The sequence below is a fragment of the Hemitrygon akajei genome, chromosome 18 (genome assembly GCF_048418815.1).
Source record: "Hemitrygon akajei chromosome 18, sHemAka1.3, whole genome shotgun sequence".
In the NCBI taxonomy this organism is placed as follows: domain Eukaryota; kingdom Metazoa; phylum Chordata; class Chondrichthyes; order Myliobatiformes; family Dasyatidae; genus Hemitrygon; species Hemitrygon akajei.
In genome coordinates this window covers 65,432,296-65,455,216 of record NC_133141.1, presented here as the reverse complement: position 1 = coordinate 65,455,216, position 22,921 = coordinate 65,432,296, and the positions used below count along the sequence as shown (strand labels likewise).

Below are 22,921 nucleotides of genomic sequence, written 5' to 3'. Positions count from 1 at the left end.
GGAATACTGAAATGCACTTTTTACTGGCCTTCCAAAGCAATCTATTGACAAGCTTCAACTCATTTAGACACCACTGCTAGACTTTTAAATCGAGAAAAAGATGAGGGAACATATATAGTGCCTATAAAATAGTATTCACCCCCCCCCCCCCGGAAGTTTTCATAGCAACATAGAAAACCTACAGCACAATACAGGCCCTTTGGCTCACAAAACTGTGCCGAACATGTCCTTACCTTAGAAATTACCTAGGCTTACCCACAGCCCTCTATTTTTCTAAGCTCCATGTATCTATCCAGTGCCCTCTCGAAATAGCCATTTCAGCCCTGGGAAAAAGCCTCTGACTATCCACACAATCAATGCCTCTCATCATCTTATACACCTCTATCAGGTAACTTCTCATCTTCCACCGTGCCAAGGAGAAAAGGCCAAATTGACTCAACCTATTCTCATAAGGCATGCTCCCCAATCCAGGCAACATCCTTGTAAATCTCCTCTGCACCCTTTCTATAGTTTCCACATCCTTCCTGTAGTGAGGCGACCAGAACTGAGCACAGTACTCCAAGTGGGGTCTGACCAGGGTCCTATATAGCTGCAACATTACTTCTCGGCTCCTAAACTCAATCCCATGATTGATAAAGGCCAATGCACCATATGCCTTCTTAACTACAGAGTCAACCTGTGCAGCAGCTTTGAGTGTCCTATGGACTCAGAGCCCAAGATCCCTCTAATCCTCTACACTGCCAAGAGTCCCTATCATTGAACGTTGTTTTATTTTTTAACTGTATTGCAGTTGTGGTTTCTAAATGACAATAAACCGAAATTCAATTCAATTCAATTAATACTATATTCTGCCATCATATTTGACTTACCAAAATGATCCACCTCACACTTATCTGGGTTGAACTCCATCTGCCACTTCTCAGCCCAGTTTTGCATCCTATCAATGTCCCACTGTAACCTCTGACAGCCCTCCACACTATCCACAACACCCCCAACCTCTGTGTCATCAGCAAATTTACTAACCCATCCCTCCACTTCATTGTTGTAAAACAGTAAAACATGAATCATAGTCGATTTAATTTGGCTTTTGTAATACTGATCAACAGAAAAAGACTTTCATGTCAAAGTGAAGATATGGCACACTAAATCATCACTGCTGCAGCTAACTGGTTTTAGAGGTCACATAATTAGCTAAATGGAGATCACCATGTGCAGTCAAGGTGTTTCAATTTATTGTAGTAAAAATACACCTGTATCTGGCATGTCCAACTGCTGGTGAGACAGTATCATGGCAAAAACTACACCACGAAGGCGAAAGTACATTCCAAGCAACTGTGAAAAGGTTATAGAAAAGCACAAGTCAGGAGATGGACACATGAAAATTTCTAAGTCACTGAATATCCCTTGGATTACAGTTAAGTCAATCATCAAATGGAAAAAATATGGCACAGCCGTAAACCTGCCTACAGCAGGCCGTCCTCAAAAACTGAGTGACTGTACAAGAAGGAGACTAGTGAGAGAGGCCAACAAAAGACTTATGACAACTCTGGAGGAGTTATAAGCTTCAGTGGCTGAGAGAGACAATAGACAATAGGTGCAGAAGTACACCATTCGGCCCTTCGAGCCTGCACCGCCATTCTAAGATCATGGCTGATCATCTACTATCAATACCCGGTTCCTGCCTTGTCCCCATATCCCTTGATTCCCCTATCCATAAGATACCTATCTAGCTCCTTCTTGAAAGCATCCAGAGAATTGGCCTCCACTGCCTTCTGAGGCAGTGCATTCCAGACCCCCACAACTCTCTGGGAGAAAAAGTTTTTCTTTAACTCTGTCCTAAATGACCTACCCCTTATTGTCAAACCATGCCCTCTGGTACTGGACTCTCCCAGCATCTGGAACATATTTCCTGCCTCTATCTTGTCCAATCCCTTAATAATCTTATATGTTGCAATCAGATCCCTTCTCAATCTCCTTAATTCCAGCGTGTACAAGCCCAGTCTCTCTAACCTCTCTGCGTAAGACAGTCCAGACATTCCAGGAATTAACCTTGTGAATCTACGCTGCACTTCCTCTACAGCCAGGATGTCCTTCCTTAACCCTGGAGACCAAAACTGTACACAATACTCCAGGTGTGGTCTCACCAAGGCCCTGTACAAATGCAAGAGGATTTCCTTGCTCTTGTACTCAATTCCCTTTGTAATAAAGGCCAACATTTCATTAGCCTTCTTCACTGCCTGCTGCACTTGCTCATTCACCTGGGAGATGACAGCTGAGAGATGGGAGGGACTGTGCATACAACTGTTGCCTGGGTTACACCAGTCACAGCTTTATGGCAGAGTGGCAAAGAGAAAGCCACTGTTGGAAAAAAAACTCACATGAAATCTTAGCTAGAGTTTGCATGTGGGAGATTCTGAAGTCAGCTGGAAGTAGGCTCTATGGTCTGATGAAACCAAAATTGGGCTTTTTGGCCATCAGACTAAATGCTATGTTTGGTGTAAGCCAAACACCACACATCATCAAAAACACACCATCCCTACCATGAAGCATGGTGGATGCTGTGGGGATGCTTCACTGCAGCAGGCTCTGGAAGGCTTGCAAAGGTAGAGAGTAAAATGAATGCAGCAAAATACAGAGAAATCCTGATGCAGTCTGCCACAGAACTGCAACTTGGGAGAAGATTTGTTTTCCAGCAAGACAATGACCCCAAGCACAAAGCCAATGGTACACAGGAATGACTTAAAAACAAAGTTAATGTCCTGGAGTGGCCAAGTCAGAGTACAGACCTCAATCCAACCGAGAATTTGTGGCTGGATTTGAAAAGGGCTGTTCATTCACAATCCCCAGGCAATCTGACAGAGCTTTAGCAGATTTGTAAAGGATGAGGAAAAAGATTGCAGTGTCCAGATGTACAAAACTGATAGACTTATCCACACAGACTCAAGGCTGTAATTGTTGCCAAAGGTGCATCTATTAAATACTGACTTGAAGAGGGTGAATACTTGTCAATTATTATGTGTTTTGTATTTGAATTACTTAAATCACTTTGTAGAGATCCATTTTCACTTTGACACAAAAATATTTTTCTGTTGAACAGTGTCAAAAAAAAAGCCGAATTAAATCCACTGAGATTCAATGTTGTAAAACGTGAAAACTTTCAAGAGGAGGTGAATACTTTTTACAGGCACTGTATATCTCAACTATACTAGCTGCTCTGCATTGGCTTCCTGAATCTTTTAGAATTGATTTTAAAGTTCTTTTACTTGTTTTTAAAGCTCATAATGGTATGGGACCAATGTATATCACAGAATTGCTTTCATCTTCTTTCACCAATCCCTTAAATTTAAACAATCTCCCTCAAAAAATAATTAGGTCAGTTTGATTGAACTATGCCCCTAAACTGTGGAAATCAATACCTGAAACTGTGAGTTGACACTTTTAAACACTAACTCAAAACCCATTTATTTAACCTTGCTTCTAACTGACATCTTTGCCTTTTAATTTTATATTTTCTTTTATTTTCAAGTTTGCACTTTATTCCATTGTAAAGCCTTTGAACTACATCACTTGAATGAAAAGTGCTCGATAAATAAGTTATTATTTACACATTAATGTATATTCAGATATTTAATCTAATTTCTCTCCATCAATACTGCCCAACTTGCTCCAGCGCTTTTGTGTGTTGTTGTTGGAACATTAAAAAACATTTCTTTTTAAAGAGAAAGGCAAGGGAGTTCACCCCATTGTCCTGGTTAATTATTAGCCTTCAGTCAACATGACCATAATCAGATTATCTGATCATATTAAGAGGCTAAAGAGCAAGGCTCCAGAGAAGAGGACAACAAAGTGGTGGTTGCAGGAAGCAGAGGAAGAGGTTATGGGATTACTTCGAGTTGGTGGTCTGGGCTGTGTCCAAGGACTCATCAGTGAATATGAATGAATACACCACAGTTGTCACGGACTTAAAAAAAACAGTTGTAGACAAGTGTGTCCTATTAAAAACATTCAGAGTCTTCCCCAACCAGAAACCCTGGATGAACTACGAGATCTGCAATCTGCGACCAAGTAAGATACAAAAGGTCCAGATACAATTTCTGGAAAGTCATCTCATGGGCTAAGTGGCAATTCCTGACCAAACTTGAATCAATGAAGGATGCCTGACAGCTGTGGAAGGGCTTGAATACTACCTCCTACCAAATGAAATCAAGCGACAGAGGTGACAACAGGGCTTTGCTTCCAGATGAGCTCAATGCCTTCTATGCTTACTTTGACCGTCAAAAAATGGCAGAACCTTCACAAATTCCCACAGCACTGATCACCCTGTGATTTCAGTTTCTGAGGTCAACATGACAGCAACCTTCAGGAGGGTGAAATTGCAGAAAGCACCCAGTCCAGATGGGGTCCCTGACCAGGTACTAAAGACCTGTGCTGATCAACTGGTTAGAGTGTTCACCAATATCTTTAACCTCTCACTTCATGAGGTACCAAGCTGCTTCAAGCAACCCACAATTATACCAGTGCCCAAGAAAAATGTGGTAAACTTCCTCAGTGACATCCATTGTGATGAAATGCTTAAAAAGGTTGGTGATAAAACACATCAACTCCTGCCTGAGAAGTGTCTTCATTCAACCCTGGATCATCTGGACAGCAAAGATGCATACATCAGGATGCTCTTAATTGGCTACAGCTCAGCATTCAATATCGTTAACCCTTCAAAACTAAACACTAAGCTTCAAGACCTTGGCCTCAATATCCTCATTGGCCAAATCAAAGGTGATGACAAATCAGCCTACAGGGGGTGGGGGATGGTGGTGCCATAAACAACAACCTCTCACTCAATGCCAGTAAGACCAAGGAGCTGATTATTGACTTCAGGAGGAGGAAATCAGAGGTCCATGACCCAGTCCTCATCAATGGATCAGAGGTGGAGAGGGTGAGCAACTTTAGATTCCACAGTGTTATCTTTTCAGAGGACCTGTCCTGGGCCAAGCACACAACTGCAATTATGAAGAAAGCATAGTAACAACTCTACTTCCCTGGGAGTTTGCAAAGATTTGGCATGACACCTAAAACTTTGACAAACTTCTGTAGATGTATGGTGGAGAGTGAATTGACTGGTTGCATCACAGCCTGGTATGGAAACACCAATGCCCTTGAACAGAAAATTGTACAAAAAGTAGTGGATATAGCCCAGTCCATCACAGGTAAAGCACCCCCCCCCCCACCCCATTGAGCACATCTACATGGAGCACTGTCACAGGAAAGCAGCATCCATCATCAGGGACTCACACCACCCAGGTCAAGCTCTCTTCTCATGCTGCCATGAGAAAGAAGGTACAGGAGCCTCAGGACTCTCACTACCAGGTTCAGGAACAGTTCTTCCACTTCAACCATCAGGCCTTTGAACCAGTGGGGCTAACTTCATTCACCTTCACTTGCCCCATCACTGAACTGTTCACGCAACTTATGGGCTCACTTTCAAGGACTTTTTATCTCATTCTCAATATTTATTGTTTATTATTATTTTCTCTTTTATATTTGCAATGTTTGTTATCTTTTGCAGACTGGTTATTTGCCCACCCCAATTCTTCTATTGATTCTAATATGGTTCTTGGATTTATTGAGTTTGTCCACAAGAAAATGAATCTCAGGGTTGTTAATAGTGACATAAATGTACCTCCATAATAAATTTACTTTGAACTTTGACATCAAATGAATGGCATCTTTTCTGTATTAGGACAGAGACTACACCTCAGAATTACTTCATTGACTGTAAAGCTCCTTAGGCCATCCTCAAAGACACATGAAAAGCACATCAATTAAAAAATTATTTTAATGTCCACCCCCTGCTAATTTTCATCACCTTATCAATTTGACAGATATTTGCTTCATTATTATGTGCCATGTCATACGACGTGGGTGATGATGGTCTCCTGATGATTACTCTTGGTAAATTCTTCTGGGCAGTGTTTTTACAAGTGACCTTAGCCACGGTCAACACTCTTCAGAGATTGTCTGGCATCAATGGTCACATAACCAGGATTTGTGATACGCATCAGCTGCTCAAACGACCATCCACCGCCTGATCTCATGGTTTCATGTGACCGATTGGGGGCCTAAGCAGGTGCTACACCTTGCCCAAGGGTGACCTGCAGGCTAGAGGAAGGACAAAGCCCCTTACATCTCCTTTGGTAGAGATGCATCTCCACCCCACCACCCAAATTATCAGTAAGAGCTTTTATAAAACAGCCACTGAGCATCCCCAATGTACAATCTTGCTGAGTCAAACGTTTTTGTCTAACCTTACTATCTGCTGTGGATGCTTTAACATTATCAATCTTCACTTTCTGTATTATGCTGAGTAGTGTTAGTGGCACCTATGCAAAATTAAGTAAGAAAGTCTTTGAGGACCGCGACCTAGAGGTCCAAACATAACTTTTTCTATTGATTCTTACATTACTGTATGGAGCTGAATCATGGACACCAACAGTAGGCACCTGAAAGCCCTTGAACAAAACCACCAAAGAACCTTATAAAAGATTTTGAGGATCAGCTGGAAGGAGAAATACACTAGCAGCAGCGTACTCGAGGAGGCCAACATGAACAGCATCTCCATCATGGTAAAGAAATACCAAACCCCGATGGATAGGTCATGTCATTGGGACGCCTAACTCACGACTACCCAAACAGATCCTTTACTCCCAGTTGAAGGAAGGTCAGTGAGCCCCTGGTGGGCAAAGGAAATACATCAAAATTAGCCTGGAGAAATTCGACATTAGATCTAAAAACTTTCTACTCAACAGATACACCTGGAGGAAATCTGTTTAAAAGGGAGCTGTACTACTTGAGAATGACCACCACTGTGCCACAGAGAACAAACAACAGCTGTGAAAGGAGAGACTGAACAACCAAAAGACCCAACCACTAACCACAGTCACCACTTACTCTTGTCTACACTGCACCAGAATATGTGGATCCCAGATCGGCCTCTACAGCCACCTGAGGACCCACCAATAGACAACCCTTAAGAGAATATCATACTCAACCCCAGTGATTGTACTAGTACTACCCCCATTACTACAGTTTTGCTGATTCATGCATTTTGGACCTAAGCTCACTATCTGCTATAGATGCTTTAAGATTAACCTTCCCTTGCTGTGTTATTTTTAACTATTTCTATTTTTGTTTGTCCTTTGCACATTGCACTTAATACTACACAGATCAAATTCCACCACCCCCCACAAAAATAATTTTAAAGTCCTGTTGTGAATTAACTCTGAAAGACAACTTTTAGGTCACACTAAGATAAATGAAGAAAAGTCAACAATTTCTGAAGTTGCAACACTTAACACAAATGGAAAGATTAATCTCACGCAAAGAACCTCTATTGTGTCATTTCAAGTTGCAATGTCACATGTGGGTTTATTCTTAGTAAGATCTATAAACAAATTTCTACAGATGTACTGTTGAAAGTACCTTTATAGTTTTCATCATGGTCTGAAGCAGCAATTCGAACGTGTAGGAACGTAAGAAGCTGTAGACAGTAGTGGTTCAATAAGACCAGAATACACAGGAGCAGGTTTAGGTCAACACTCCCTGCCATTCCACCCATCTTTGTATCATCTGCAAACTTGGCCACAAAGCCATCGATTCTATATTTCCCCTTCATTGACCTTAACATGAAAACTACTGGATCCACCAGCAACTCTGCAGAACACCACTAGTCATCCAACAGCAGCCAAACAGAAAAGGCCTCCATAATTCCCACTCAATGCCATCTGCCAGTCGGCCAATCTTCTATCTGAAGCAAAACACACAAAATGCTGGAGGAACTCAGGTCAAGAAGCATCTACGGAAATTAATAAATAGTCGACATTTCAGGCCAAGACCCTTCTTCAGGACTGGAAAGTAAAGGGAAGATGCCAGAATAAATAGCTGGGGGAAGGGGAAGGAGGACAAGCTAGAAGATGATTGGTGAAGCCAGGTGGGTGGGAAAGGTAAAGAGCTGAAGAAGCAATCTGATAGGAGAGGAGAATGGACGATGGGAGAAAGGGAAAAATGGAACGTCACCAGACGGTGGCGACAGGTAGGTGACGAGGAGAAGCAAGAGGTCAGAGTGGGGAATAAAAAGAGTGAAGGGTAAGTATAAAAATAAACTATCGGAAGGGGAAAAAAATCGTTATTCATGCTATCAGATTGGAAGCTACCTAGACAGAATATGAGGTGTTGATCCTCTACCTGAGAGTGGCCTCACCATGGATTGACATGTTGGAATGGGAATGAGGATAGGAATTAAAATAGTTGGTCACTGAGAAATTCTGCTTTTGGTGGATGGAGCAGAGGTGAATTATTGCCTCACCTGAAAGGACTATTTGGGGGTCTGAATGAAGATGAATGGGCAGGTGTAGCATTTCTGTCATTTGCAGGCATTTGTGCCAGGAGGGAGATTAGTGGCGAGGGACAAATGGACAAGAGAGCAATCTCTGCAGAAAGCAGGGAGTGGGATGAGGGAGGAGAAGGTAAAGATGTTTTTGATGGTAGGATCCTGTTGAAGATGGTGGTAGCTGCAGAGAACAATGTGTTGGATGCAGAGGCTTATGGGGTGGTAGGTGAGGACAAGAGGAACTCTATCCCTGTTAAGACAGCAGGAAGACGGGGTGAGCACAGATGTCTGGGAAATGGAGGAGATGCAGGTGAAGGTAGCATCAATGGTGAAGGAAGGGAAATCTTGTTCTTTGAAGGAGAACATCTCTGATGTCCCAGAAAGGAAAGCTTCATTTTGGGAACAAGTGAGTGGAGTGCATTTTTACAGGAGCCAGGGTGAGAAGAATATAGTCAAAACAGTAGGTTTATAAAAGATGTTGGTAGACAGTTCATCTCCAGTGACAGAGATAGAGAGATTGAGAAAGGGGAGAGAGGTGTCAGAAATGGGCTGAGTTAATTTAAGGGCAAGATGGAAGTTAGAGGCAAAGTTGATGAAACTGACGAGCACAGCATGGGTGCATGAAACAGCATCATTGCAGTAAAAGTAGCGCAGGAAGTTTGGAGAGCATTTGAAGAGGAAGAGTTGGAACTGTTCTACATAGCCAATGAAAAGGCAGGCATAGCTGAGGCCACTGTAGGTGTCCATGGATGCCCTTCGAGTTTGGAGAAAGTGGGAGGAGCCAAAGTTGAAACTTAAGGGTGAGAGTGCTAGTGTATTCCTTTTAATTCCAAGGGCGTGTTTAGCAGCCTCATGTGTGGGACCTTGCCAAAGGCCTTCAGAAAGTCCAAGTAAATAACTTCCACTGGCTCTTCTTTGTCCATCCTGCTTGTTAATTTCTAAAGAATTCTAACCAATTTGTCAAGCAAGATTTCCAATACACCATCAAGGCAAAATGTTTATCTTATGTGTTATCCCTTGCATCAAAAGCACTAGATTAAGTCAGTTGCTCCGTTTTTGGAAGCTAAACACCAGGTCCAAAATATATAGCTTGGCAACCCTACGTTTCTAATCTTACCCAAACACAGGATACTTTAATTAAACCTGTCACAAGAACCTCTGATTTTTTTTTGAGTGGTTGACTTGCTTTTGAAGAGTTGCTTAAGCAAATTGATAAGAATGACAGAACAAATTCTAAATACAAGAAATTCCGCAGACTCTGGAAATCCAGAACAACACACAAAATTCTGGAGGAACTCAGCAGACCAGACAGCATCTATGGAGTAGAACAAACAGTAGATGTTTCAGGCCAAGAAGCTTCAACAGGAATGGAAAGGAAGGGGGAAGAAGCCAGAATAAGATGGTGGAGGGAGAAGAAGAAGTACAAGCTGACAAGATATGGAAGAAACCAGGCGAGGGAGAAGGTGAGTGGGTGGGGGAAGAGGTAAAGTGAGAAGCTAGGAGGTGATAGGTAGAAGAGGTAAAGGGCTGAAGGAGGAGGAATCAGATAGAAGCATGTGGACCATGAGAGAAAGAGAAGGAGAGTAACCAGAGGGATGCATGGGAGAAAGGGTCTTTCCGAAACCTGTGATGTGATGGACTGTCACACAGACAGTTAGCTACAGGGACTTATGCTCACTAAGTCAACAATGGGAGAGGAGACATGAGAATAATTTCATACCCATAACAAATTTCAGACAAAAGTATCAACTAAAGATACAGGTCACATGAGCTAATGGTCTAGTTGGCACCTAGAGTCTCAATCACACACCCAATGTGGGAGTATTGATGATCTGTGCAAGACTGAAGACTTTGAAGTTGCACAGCCAGTGACTGTAATTCTAATTACTCATGTTTTGGATGAAGCAAAAGATAAAACACCAGAACACCAGAATTAAACTCCAAACTCCGATGCCCCGAACTGTAACAATATCACGCGAACCACCACGCTACTGTGGCACGCTTAATTAACATAAAGTTGGAATGAGGGAAGTTAGAAGGTGAGAATACAAGCAGAGGATTATACCAGATGTCAAAGGGAGGGCTGATAGGAATGCTCAGCAGTGACTCTGTTCCCCACTAATGGCTTTCATGTATCTCATTAAGTCTCGCTACTCGGCTGTAGGCCTGTTCTGGTTGCACTGCACTTTGTATCTGAGGACTCACTTTCGTTCTAAATGCTACTTGTTTACTTTTACTGTTTGCACGATTTGTTTTCTCTCTCTCTCGCTCTGTGCACATCGGGAGTTTGTCGGTCTTTTTATAAAAAATGGGTTCTCTTGAGTATCTTGTTTTGTGGCTGTCTGTAAGATGAATCTCAAGGTTCTATAATGTATACATATTAGATAATAAATGTACATTGAACTTTGAACCATTGATGACATCTTCAAAAGGTGACGCCTCAAAAAAAGGGGTATCCATTATTAAGGATCCGCAGCCCCCAGGACATGCTTTCTTCTCATTACTACCACAGAGGTGGTACAGGAGCCTGAGGGCTCAACGTTTTAGGAACACCTCCTTCCCTTCCATCATCAAATTTCTGAAGGGACAATGAACTCCTGAACACTACCTTACTATTTTTGCACAACTTAATATATTTTATATACATTTCTTATTGGAATGAATAGTATATTTTATGTCGTGCACTATATTATTGCCACAGAACAACAAATTTCAGTGATAATAAACTTTATTCTGGACTTCTAAGAATTGTGCTAAGACCTTTTTAAATCTTTAAGCAAACTACATTTTTTCTTATTTTCACATTGATTTCCTAATGTCTACTACACTTTCTCTGTAAATGTAACACTCTGTATATTCTGCATTCTGTATTGTTCTTCACTATCTCAATGTACTTCTGCATGAATGATCTGTCTGAATAGCATGCAAAAGGTTTTCACTGTATCTCAGTACATACAATAATAAATACCCAATATTTCATTGACATGCGACAATAACAAACCAATACCAAATATTCAATTTCTTGAAGCTCAATGGATGATTTAAAAGTTAGTTCAGAAGTTGCAGAGCCAAAATTTTAATATTGTAGATTCCCAGATGCTGCCTGACCTGCTGAGTATTTTGCAACAAATTCTCTGTGATTTAAAGGTTGCATGTCAAACACCAGAACAAGCAGCACACCTGCCCAAAAGATCATCCATGCAGTTAGGATGATTGTGAAGCATAAATTCATCGACGTACAGAACTGGTTTAGCTCACAATCCCCTGAGAGACATACTTTTGCAGGTTCATAGAGATCATTATTACCTTATTGGGGAAGTGAATTTCTGCTGTTATTCCCTTTTTCCATCTGACCCAATTTCCCCAAGAGTCACAAGACTAATTACTGGGTATTCCAATTAGGTTTCACACACAGTCAGTGGCCACTTTATTAGGTACACCTGTACACTTGCTTATTAATGCAAATATCTAAACAGCCAATCATGTGGCTGAAACTCAATGCATAAGAACACGCAGACATGGTCAAGAAGTTCAGTTGTTGTTCAGACCAAACATCGGAATGGGGAAGAAATCTGATCTAAGTGCTTTTGACCGTGGAATGATTGTTGGTGCCAGACGGGGTGGTTTGAGTATCTCAGAAACTGCTGATCTCCTGGAATTTTCACACACAACAATCTCTAGAGTTTACAGAGAATGGTGTGGAAAACAAAAGAAAATCCAGTGAGTGGCAGTTCTAGGAGCAAAAGTGCCTCATTATTGAGAGAGATTGGAGAATGGCCAGACTGGTTCAATCTGACAGGAAGGTGATAGTAACTCAAATAACCACATGTTACAACAGCAGCAGAAGACCACATATACTCTGTGGCCATTTTATTATGTATACAAGAGGTATCCAATAAAGTGGCCACTGAATGTAGAACATGTCCCCTCCCCCAGACTAATATGGATTCCTGACATCAATCTACACCTCACCCACTTTCACAGATTGGGATACAAAATTAATTTATAAAAGTAACCAATCACATCATTTTACAACAGGAGCAAGGTATTTGAGTCACTCAGTCTTGGTGTTATCTCCCCACCCTACCTCACCCCACCTTCTCAGTACAGCAGGTGACCCCTCACTTTATGACAGTTCATGTAACAGAAATTCACCCTTACATCAGTCACAAATGAAAACCAAACACTCTGAGATACAGTTTTCTCGGAATGCAACCTTCTCAACCTTCAATATTTTTATCGTTTGTCCTTTGCGTTTTATTAAATTTCCCCTTAAGTGCATTAATTTCCCTGTGTAGCAGGGTGTTCCATGTACTAACCATGCTTGGTGCAAGTTTCCAGTGAAATCACCTATCGGATTTCGAAGTAACTCTCTTGTTTTAGTCATACAGTACAGAAACAAATCCATGTCAACATTATGTAGTACTTATCCAGTATCCACCGCTGAACTTAAAATATGACTAATATGACTAACTCTTCACTTTTATCAGTTAATCAGCCTGAAAAATTAACCCTTTTCTTTATCCACATATGCTGCTCATGTCCAGCACTTTTCTGCTTTCTCAATGGACAACTAGGTTGAACAACATTATACCACAACCCAGTTTGCTTTTTGCCTCAATATCAATAGGGCACCACAACTGGACTAGGGAGGAGGAAGAACATATCAGATCTGGTTAACTCTTCCTATTCTTGCTTTGGTGTTTGTCTACATTTCTTAGCCAGGATGTTCAGGAGAACACTAGGGATCAAAAATAGACAAATGGTTTGACTCTGCAGGGATCAGATACTGTTGAAATATTAATTTAAACCCAAAGAATATTCCACAAACCACCAGAGTAACAGCTGGCTTTCATAACGTAGCTTGACCTTTGAAAACGCAAAATCACCAACCATCAAGTTAAAAAGACACCGGCAGTTCCACTTACCAACTTCCAACTCGGGGTCTACCCCAATAAGAAGCCCTGGAAGAATGAAATCCAGAATTTGCTGAGCGCCAAATCGGAGGTATTCAAGTCTGGAGATCAACAATGCTATAAGAGTGCAGGTATGATCTCCGGAAAGCCATCTCATGGGAGAAATAACTATATAACAACTACAGCACGGAAACAGGCCATCTCGGCCCTTCTAGTCCGTGCCGAACACTTACTCTCACCTAGTCCCACCGACCTGCACTCAGCCCATGATCCTCCATTCCTTCCCTGTCCATATACCTATCCAATTTTACGTTACATGACAATACCAAACCTGCCTCTACGACTTCTACTAGAAGCTCATTCCACACAGCTACCGCTCTCTGAGTAAAGAAGTTCCCCCTCATGTTACCCCTAAACTTTTGCCCCCTAACTCTCAACTCATGTCCTCTTGTTTGAATCTCCCCTACTCCCAATGGAAAAAGCCTATCCACGTCAACTCTATCTATCCCCCTCATAATTTTAACTACCTCTATCAAGTCCCCCCTCAACCTTCTACACTCCAAAGAATAAAGACCTAACTTGTTCAACCTTCCTATGTAACTTAGGTGCTGAAACTCAGGTAACATCCTAGTAAATCTTCCCTGTACTCTCTCTATTTTGTTGACATTTCCTATAATTCGGTGACTAGAACTGCACACAATACTCCAAATTCGGCCTCACCAATGCCTTGTACAATTTTAACATTACATCCCAACTCCTATACTCAATGCTCTGATTTATAAAGGCCAACATACCAAAAGCTTTCTTCACCACCCTATCCACATGAGATTCCACCTTCAGGGAACTATGCACCATTATTCCTAGATCACTCTGTTCTACTGCATTCCTCAATGCCCTACCATTTACCATGTATGTCCTATTTTGATTAGTCCTACCAAAATGTAGCACCTCACACTTATCAGCATTAAACTCCATCTGCCATCTTTCAGCCCACTCTTCTAACTGGCCTAAAGCTCTCTGCTAGCTTTGAAAACCTACTTCATTATCCACAACGCCACCTATTATCTTTAGTATGATCTGCATACTTACTAATCCAATTTACCAACCCATCATCCAGATCATTAATGTATATGACAAACAACATTGGACCCAGTACAGATCCCTGAGGCACACCATAGTCACCGGCCTCCAACCTGACAAACAGTTATCCACCACTACTCTCTGGCATCTCCCATCCAGCCACTGTTGAATCTATTTTACTACTTCAATATTAATACCTAACGATTAAACCTTCCTAACTAACCTTCCGTGTGAAACCTTGTCAAAGGCCTTACTGAAGTCCATATAGACAACATCCACTGCTTTACGCTCGTCAACTTTCCTGGTAACCTCTTCAAAAAATTCAGTAAGATTTGTCAAACATGACCTTCCACGCATAAATCTATGTTGACGGTTCCTAATCAGACCTTGTCTATCCAGATAATTATATATACCATCTCTAAGAATACTTTCCATTAATTTATCCACCACTGACATCAAACTTACAGGCCTATAATTGCTAGGTTTACTCTTAGAACCCTTTTTAAACAACGGAACCATGAGCAATACGCCAATCCTCCGGCACCATCCCCATTTCTAATGACATTTAAAATATTTCTGTCAGAGCTCCTGCTATTTCTACACTAGCTTCCCTCAAGGTCCTAGGGCATATCCTGTCAGGAACTGGAGATTTATCCACTTTTATATTCCTTAAAAGCACCAGTACTTCCTCCTCTTTAATCATCATAGTTTCCATAACTTCCCTACTTCTTTCCCTTACCTTACACAATTCAATATCCTTCTCCTTGGTGAATACCGAAGAAAAGAAATTGTTCAAAATCTCCCCCACCTCTTTTGGCTGCACACATAGCTGTCCACTCTGATTCTCTAAGGGACCAATTTTATCCCTCACTGTCCTTTTGCTATTAATATAACTGTAGAAACCCTTTGGGTTTATTTTCACCTTACTTGCCAAAGCAATCTTCTTTTAGCTTTTCTCATTTCTTTCTTAAGATTCTTTTTACATTCTTTATATTCCTCAAGCACCTCATTTATTCCATGCTGCCTACATTTATTGTAGATATCTCTCTTTTTCCAAACCAAGTTTCCAATATCCTTTGAAAACCATAGCTCTCTCAAACTTTTAACCTTTCCTTTCAACCTAATAGGAACAGAAAGATTCTGTATCCTCAAAATTTCACCTTTAAATAACCTCCATTTCTCTATTACATCCTTCCCATAAAACAAATTGTCTCAAACAACTCCTTCTAAATCCTTTCGCATCTCCTCAAAGTTAACCTTTCTCCAATCAAAAATCTCAACCCTAGGTCCATTCCTATCCTTCTCCATAATTATATTGAAACTAATGGTATTGTGATCACTGGACCCGAAGTGCTCCCCAACATATACCTCCATCACCTGACCTATCTCATTCCCTAACAGGAGATCCAACATTGCCCCTTCTCTCGTTGGTATCTGTATGTATTGCTGCAAAAAAACTATCCTGCACACATTTTACAAAAGGGATACAGAGCTGGAGAAGGGAAAGGATCATGGGACGTGAGGCCTAAGGAGAAAGAAAATAAGAAATATATCAGGGATGGGGTAAGAAGGGGAGGAGGGGCATTAATGGAAGTTAGAGAAGTCAATGTTCATGCCATCAGGTTGGAGGCTACCCAGCCGGCAAATAAGGTGTTCCTCCAATCTGAGTGTGGCTTCATCTTGACAATAGAGAAGGCCATGGATAGACATATCAGAATGGGAATGGGACGTGAAATTAAAATGTGTGGCCACTGGGAGATCCTGCTTTTTCTGGAGGAACCTCATGTAACCTACTAACTGGTAAGTCTTTGGACTTTGGGAGGAAACCTGAACACCCAGAGGAAACCCATGCAGCCACAGGGAGAATGTGAAAACTCCTTACAGATGGTGCCAGAATTGAACTCCAAATTCCGACACACCAGGCTGTCACAGCATCACGCTAACTGCTAAGCTACCATTGCGCCTAATTCATGAACTCCAATACTGTCCATGCTGAATTTGCATATTCTCCCTGTGTTTTCTCCAGTTTCCCCCTTCCATCCCAAAGGGTGTAAGAACAGATGCTAATTGGCTTGCTGTAAATTGTTCAATAAGTGTAGAAGAATGATATTATCTGGGGCAATCAATAAGAGAATAAAATGCAACTAGGGCAAATGGATGTTTGAAGGCCAATATGGACTTGATGGACTCCGTGACTCTATGGAACCAGAAACATGATAGCCCCATCTCTGTGATCACTCAATCCACCAGTCTTGCCTAAAAATATTCAGCAAACAAATATCTATTGACACGCAATCTCAAAAGCAACACCACACTAGCCCCTGGATGTGCAAGGGATCTTTATACCAGTTTACCATTTGGCATAGCAGTGCTATAGAGGATACTGTAAAAGAAATAAACTACTATACACACACACGATTAAGACACAAACATTCAAAATGTAAAACTGCGCAAAACATTAACTTCAGACATTAGCTCTAAAATTACAGATTTTTTAACCCCAAATTATAATTGAGCCACAAATGCACAAGAACGTAACCAGACAAAAAAGTAAAATAAATAATCACCCAGATCCTTGCTCATTATTGCCAAACATGTGGTTTCATCTTTGCAAAGTTTTTTTTTGTTGTTTAAGCAATTGAACGTGTTTGGCCGTTTAAGAAAGGGAGAAACTAGGCCGCAGAAGCCTCGGCCTCGCCTGAGAGCGTCCACCTATGGAGGCGGAGTTGCCCTGCTGGGCTCCCCTTTCGAAACTGGCAGGAGGCGCAGAAAACAACAGCTACGGACGAAAGGTGGGTTTTTAAAATTAATAACTGTTGATAAACTAATTTTCGACAATGCCTGAGCGAGGCCGTGGGGAGTTAACGGGCCCCAGAGGCCGACACCGGATCAGAACTCAAATTAAAACCCGGCGCCAAAACCACGAGGGAATAAAAATAAAATCTAAAATAAAAACCCTCCTACCAGGCAGTTGGAACAAACTCCTCCTTAAAGAAAGCCGAAATAAAATCATGTTCCTCTTGAAACATCCCAGTAAATAAAACCTCGGCCTCCCCTCCTCGTCCCTTCAAAATAAATCACTAAATATTATTTTTTTCTTTTTATTAAAAGCAAACTCCTATCTCGGGTCGGGCCCAAGCTACTTGCCTATAATTCTGAATATTTTCTTCCTTTCACATGTCAACATATTTTCCCCATGTTTTTTAAATCAATAATTTATTGAAAAGAATTTTAATCCAGATCATTAAAATATTCATTAATAGCCTCTAATTATATTTTTCATTCATTACTGAATGAAATTTTCTTCCCTCTTTTAATCTTGGAACCTGACAAGCCTTCAGATCTGTCCCCTCCTTCAACAAAAACAGGTAACGTTCGTGCAAAAATTTAAAACTCAAATTAAAAATTAATCCTGTTTACTCATTCTTTCAAATCAATGCATAATCTTACTCCTGCAAAGGAAAATGGTTAAGACGATTTTAAGGCATCCCCAAGACCAGATGCAATCTTTTTTCATATTTAAATGCACACATAAATCAATATTTATTGGTGCAAAAATATGAGATAGATCTCATCTTACTTACAGTGTGATTGACTCCCCACATCAGGACACTGAGCAGGGGTTCACTGGCTCTGAATAGCTTTACCTTCTGAGCCACAAAGTGCTTCTTCTTGGTTTTGGTCTTGCTGGCACTAGCACTACAGTTGGCTGCCATTTTTTGTACAAAAAAATCCCCCCCCCCCCACCTTCCAAAAAATTTACACACAAGAAGAATATCTTAATACTCTCCTGCTGCAATTTTCCCTTCCCCTTGCTCCTGTACTGCCTTTCAGCGCTTGTACTTTACAATTCCTCTGCCTAATGGTGCATTTCGAAGGCAAGAAGCAAATGTCATGGCAGCTCCTGTGAAGTGAGAAGCAAAAACCCTGTGAATGTCTCTTGTTTGTCTGTCTCTGTGCCTCTCTGCTTCTTTTGCCGAACTCTAAGACTACTCCCCCTGCTGCTGCAAGAAGCCTCTACAACCTAAATGAACATTACCCTGTTCCACATTGTAGAAAACACTGCCATCTATCAGCAACAACAATTACTGTAGTCCTAATATTTACAAATTAATGGCAATAAATATTAATGACATTGCATTTGACAACATCAGTAAAACCGGTGTCAGTTTGTACCATTCATCTACACTGGGTTCCAGTTGAATTTCTACTTCTGGGCGTCACAGCCTGGTATGGAAACACCAATCCCCAAGAAGGGAAAAGCATACAAAAAGTGGTGGACCAATCACAAACAAGAGAAAATTTAAGCTGTTGGAAATCCAAGCAACACGCAAAATGCTGTAGGAACTCAGCAGGCTAGGCAGCATCTATGGAAAAAAGTGCAGTTGACGTTTTGGGCCAAGACCCTTCAGCAGGACTGGAGAAAGAAAGATGAGGAGCTGGAGTTAAAAAGGTGAGTGGAGTTGAGGGAGAAAGAGTGGTGGATATAGCCCTGCCTATCACAGGCAAGGCCCTCATCATGATTGAGCATATCTACATCAAGCACTGGCACAATAAGAGGCATCCATCATCAAGGGCCCCCACCATCCAGGCCGTGCACTCTTCTTGTTGCTGACATTGGGAGGAGGTACAGGAGTTTTTGGTCCCACACCACCAGGTTCAGGAACAGTTAATACCCTTCAACCATCAAGCTCCTGAACCAGTGTGGATAACTTCACTCATCTCAACACTGAACTGATTCCACAAACTATACACTCACTTTCAAGGACTCTGCAACTCGTGTTGTCAGTGTTATTTATTAATTTATTTGCTCTTGTATTTGCACAGTGTGTTTTCCCTTGCACATTGATTGTTTGTCAGTCTTTGTGAGTAGTTCTTCATTGATTCTGTTGTATTTCTTTGTCCTACTGTGAATGCCTGCAAGAAAATTAATCTCAAAGTAATATACAATACCATATACGTACTGTGATAATAAGTGTACTTTGAAATTAATTTACTTTGCTCTATACTGATGTTGCCATGGTAAATTGGTTTATTATTGTTACATGTACTGAGGTACAGTGAAAAGTCTTTGTTTTGCATGTCATCCATACAGATCATTTCATCACATCAGTACATTGAAGCAGGACTCGAGAAAAGCAGTTTGAGAATTCAGAATATAGTATTCCAGTGACAGAGAAAGTGCAGTGTAGTCAGATAATAAGGTGCAAGGTCATGAAAAGGAAGATTGTGAAGTAAGAGTCCCTCTTATCATAGAAGAAGTCCGTGTAATGGTCTTGTAACAGTGGAATAAAAGCTGTCCTTCAGCCTGGTTTTATATACTTCCAGGCTTTTGTATCTTCTGCCCAATGGAATGGAGAAGAGAGAATATCCAGGGTGGCCGGAGTCTTTGATTATGCTGGCTGCCTTACTGAGGTAGCAAGAAGTATAGATAGAGTCCACGGACTGGAGGCTGGATTTCATGATGTGCTGAGTTGTGTGCACAAGTCTCTCAGTTTTCTTTTAAAGTCTATGGCAGAGCAGTAGCCACATTTGAAGGAATGCTGCATTGTCAGAGGAACTCTCTATTGAATGAAATGTTAAACCAAGATTACATTTGCTTTCTCAAATCAACATAAAATGACAACCAATTTTAACATCAGGGAAGTTATCCCTGATGTTAGGACCAATATTCAAACCATGCTGTGAGGTTCTACAACAGTTTCTTTCCCATTCATATCAGATTCTTGAACTGATTTGAGAAACGTTAACCTATTTCCATCTTTCAGTTTTGCTCTGTTGGTATTTATTTTTCACACATGTATATGTTTTGCTAATTTAAGTTTATACTGACTTGTGTTTGACCTCATCTTGTAAAGTACTGATTTGTTGCTTCAAAAAGCCTGCATTAATACCATGCTTATGCCAATGACAATAATGACCTCAATAATAAGCAAATACTTTGAGAAGCTGGTCAAGGATTACATCTGCAGCATGCTACCACCCACACTGGACCCCCTACAATTCGTCTACCACCACAACCAATCGATAGATGACGCAATAGCCACTGCTCTACACACCGTCCTTATACATCTGAAGAAGAAGGATCCTTATGTGAGAATGCTGTTCTTGGTCTACAGTTCAGCATTCAACACCATAATTCATCCAGGCTCGACAAGAAGCTCAGAGACCTCAGCCTTCACCCTGCCTTGTGCAGCTCGATCCTGGACTTCCTGTCAGATCACCAGCAGGTTGTAAGAGTGGGCTCCCTCACCTCCAACCCTCTGACTCTCAATACAGGAGCCCCTCAGGACTGTGTACTGAGTCCCCTCCTTTACTCCCTGTATACCCATGACTGTATCGCCACCCACAGCTCCAATCTGCTAATTAAATTTGCCGATGAAACTACATTGATTGGCCTTATCTCAAACAATAACAAGGTGGCCTGCAGGGAAGAAGTCATCTCTTTGACACAGTGGTGTCAAGAAAACAACCTCTTCCTCAATGTCGCAAAAACAAAGGAGATGGTTGTGGATTACAGGAGGAATGGAGACAGACTAACCCCTATTGACATCAATGGATCTGGAGTTGAGAGGGTAAACAGCTTTAAGTTCCTTGGCATCCGCATCACCAAGGACCTCACGTGGTATGTGTACAACAGCGCCTCTTTCACCTCAGACGGTTGAGGAAGTTTGGTATGAGCCCCCAGATCCTAAGAACTTTCTACAGGAGCACAATTGAGAGCATCCTGACTGGCTGCATCACTGCCTGGTATGGGAACTGTACCTCCCTTAATCGCAGGACTCTGCAGAGAGTGGTGCGGACAGCCCAGCGCATCTGTAGTTGTGAACTTCCCATGATTCAGGACATTTACAAAGACAGGTGTGTAAAAAGGGCCCAAAGGATCATTGGGGACCTGAGTTACCCCAACCACAATCTATTCCAGCTGCTACCATCGGGGAAACGGTACCGCAGCATAAAAGCCAGGACCAACAGGCTCTGGGACAGCTTCTTCCACCAGGCCATCAGACTGATTAACTCACACTGATTTGAGTGTATTTCTATGTTACATTGACTGTTCTATTTATTATAAATTACTATGATTGCACATTTAGATGGAGACATAACATAAAGATTTTTACTCATTTATGTGAAGGATGTAAGAAATAAAGTCAATTCAATTCAATTAAACTTGAATTTCAACTTGGTTTATTCCCCCAACCTGCTGAAATAAAGCTCCGCAGTGGAAGAATGCAATTCACACTCAGTGTTTCAGGACAGCTTCTACACTGCTTGTGTCAGATTTATAAAGTGGACTATAAACCAACCCATGAACACTACTTCACTATTTTTGCTCTCTTTTGCACTCGTTACTTGATTTTTTAATATATACTGTATTTCTAATTGTAATTTATCATACTTTAATGTATAGCACTGTAATGCTGGCACAAAACAACAAATTTCGCAACATATGTCAGTGGAATTAAACTTGATTCTGATGCAGGAAAGTATACTGGGAAGAAAGGGAATAACCAGAGAAATTGAACAGATATTTATGTTATTGTTCACAGGAGAGAACATTCAAAATCTTGTGGAAGACTACAAGATGACTGTGTAAGAGAAGCTCAAAGCAAAAAGGATATGCTAAGATAAAAGATTTTAATTACAAGGATCAAAAGGTGATAAATCCCTGGGGCCTGTCATCCTGTAGCCTTGGGCTTTGAAAGATAGTTATGAAGATAGTAAAGGAACTCTCTCTGTCATCTTTCAAAATTACATAGATTCCTAAATAATTCCCATAGATTAGAGGCAGGTACTCTCACAAAATTTTAGAAGTCTGGATGAGCAGTTGAATTGCCGATTCACAGTACATTACAGATCAGGTGTGGGTAAATGGAATTAGTACTAATGGGATCTTGGTGGTTGACATGGACGAGAATGTGCCAAAGAACCTGTTCTGTGCTGTATGACTTTCTGACTGTTTGTCAATGTAACATCACTATTTAAGAGAGGATGGAGTGACAATGAAGGGAACTGTAGTCCATTTAGTTTGACATCAGCAGTAGAGAAAATCCTGGAATCTTTCTTTCATGAAGGAAGTGGTAATTGTAATTACCGGGGAGCTGTAATTATAATTATCAGGGAGCTTTGAAGATAGTAAAATGATTGGCTGAGGCCTTATAAGACATGTGTCAGACTGCATTTCGAATATGGGGGTGAGTGGTTTTGGGCCCCTTATCTAAGAAAGGGTGTGATGGCATTGGAGAGGGTCCAGAGCAGGTTCACAAGAATGATTCCGGGAATGAAAGATTTAAAATATGACAGCATTTGATGGCTCAGGACCTGTATTTCACAGGAGTTTAGGAGAATGAGGGGGTAGGAGGGATCTCATTGAAAGCTGTCGAATATTGAAAGGCCTAAATCAAGAAGATGTGGAGAGGATGTCTTCAATAGTGGGGGGAGTCTAGGACCAGAGGGCACAGCTTCAGAATACTGGGATGTCCCTTTATAACAGAAATGTGAAAGAACTTCTTTAGCCAGAGGGTGGTGAAACTGTGCAATT

General features: G+C 41.2%; 1 protein-coding gene across 7 annotated transcripts in view; it reads right to left on the bottom strand.

Annotated features, from left to right (window-relative positions):
- The window catches only part of LOC140741495 (phosphatidylinositol 5-phosphate 4-kinase type-2 beta-like), a 253,254-nt gene extending 234,893 nt beyond the window's left edge, over positions 1-18,361 (bottom strand). For 4 of the 7 annotated variants that reach the window (XM_073071757.1, XM_073071758.1, XM_073071761.1 and 1 more), the window contains exon 1: positions 17,964-18,361. In XM_073071757.1, coding sequence (XP_072927858.1) covers positions 17,964-18,095 — 132 coding nt within the window. In that variant the 5' untranslated portion in view covers positions 18,096-18,361. Of the gene's footprint in view, positions 1-16,946; positions 17,094-17,343; positions 17,457-17,963 lie in introns of those variants that run through there. The other 3 variants (XM_073071759.1, XM_073071763.1, XM_073071764.1) reach the window with 3 other exon arrangements.
- Between the last annotated feature and the right edge of the window lie 4,560 nt (positions 18,362-22,921).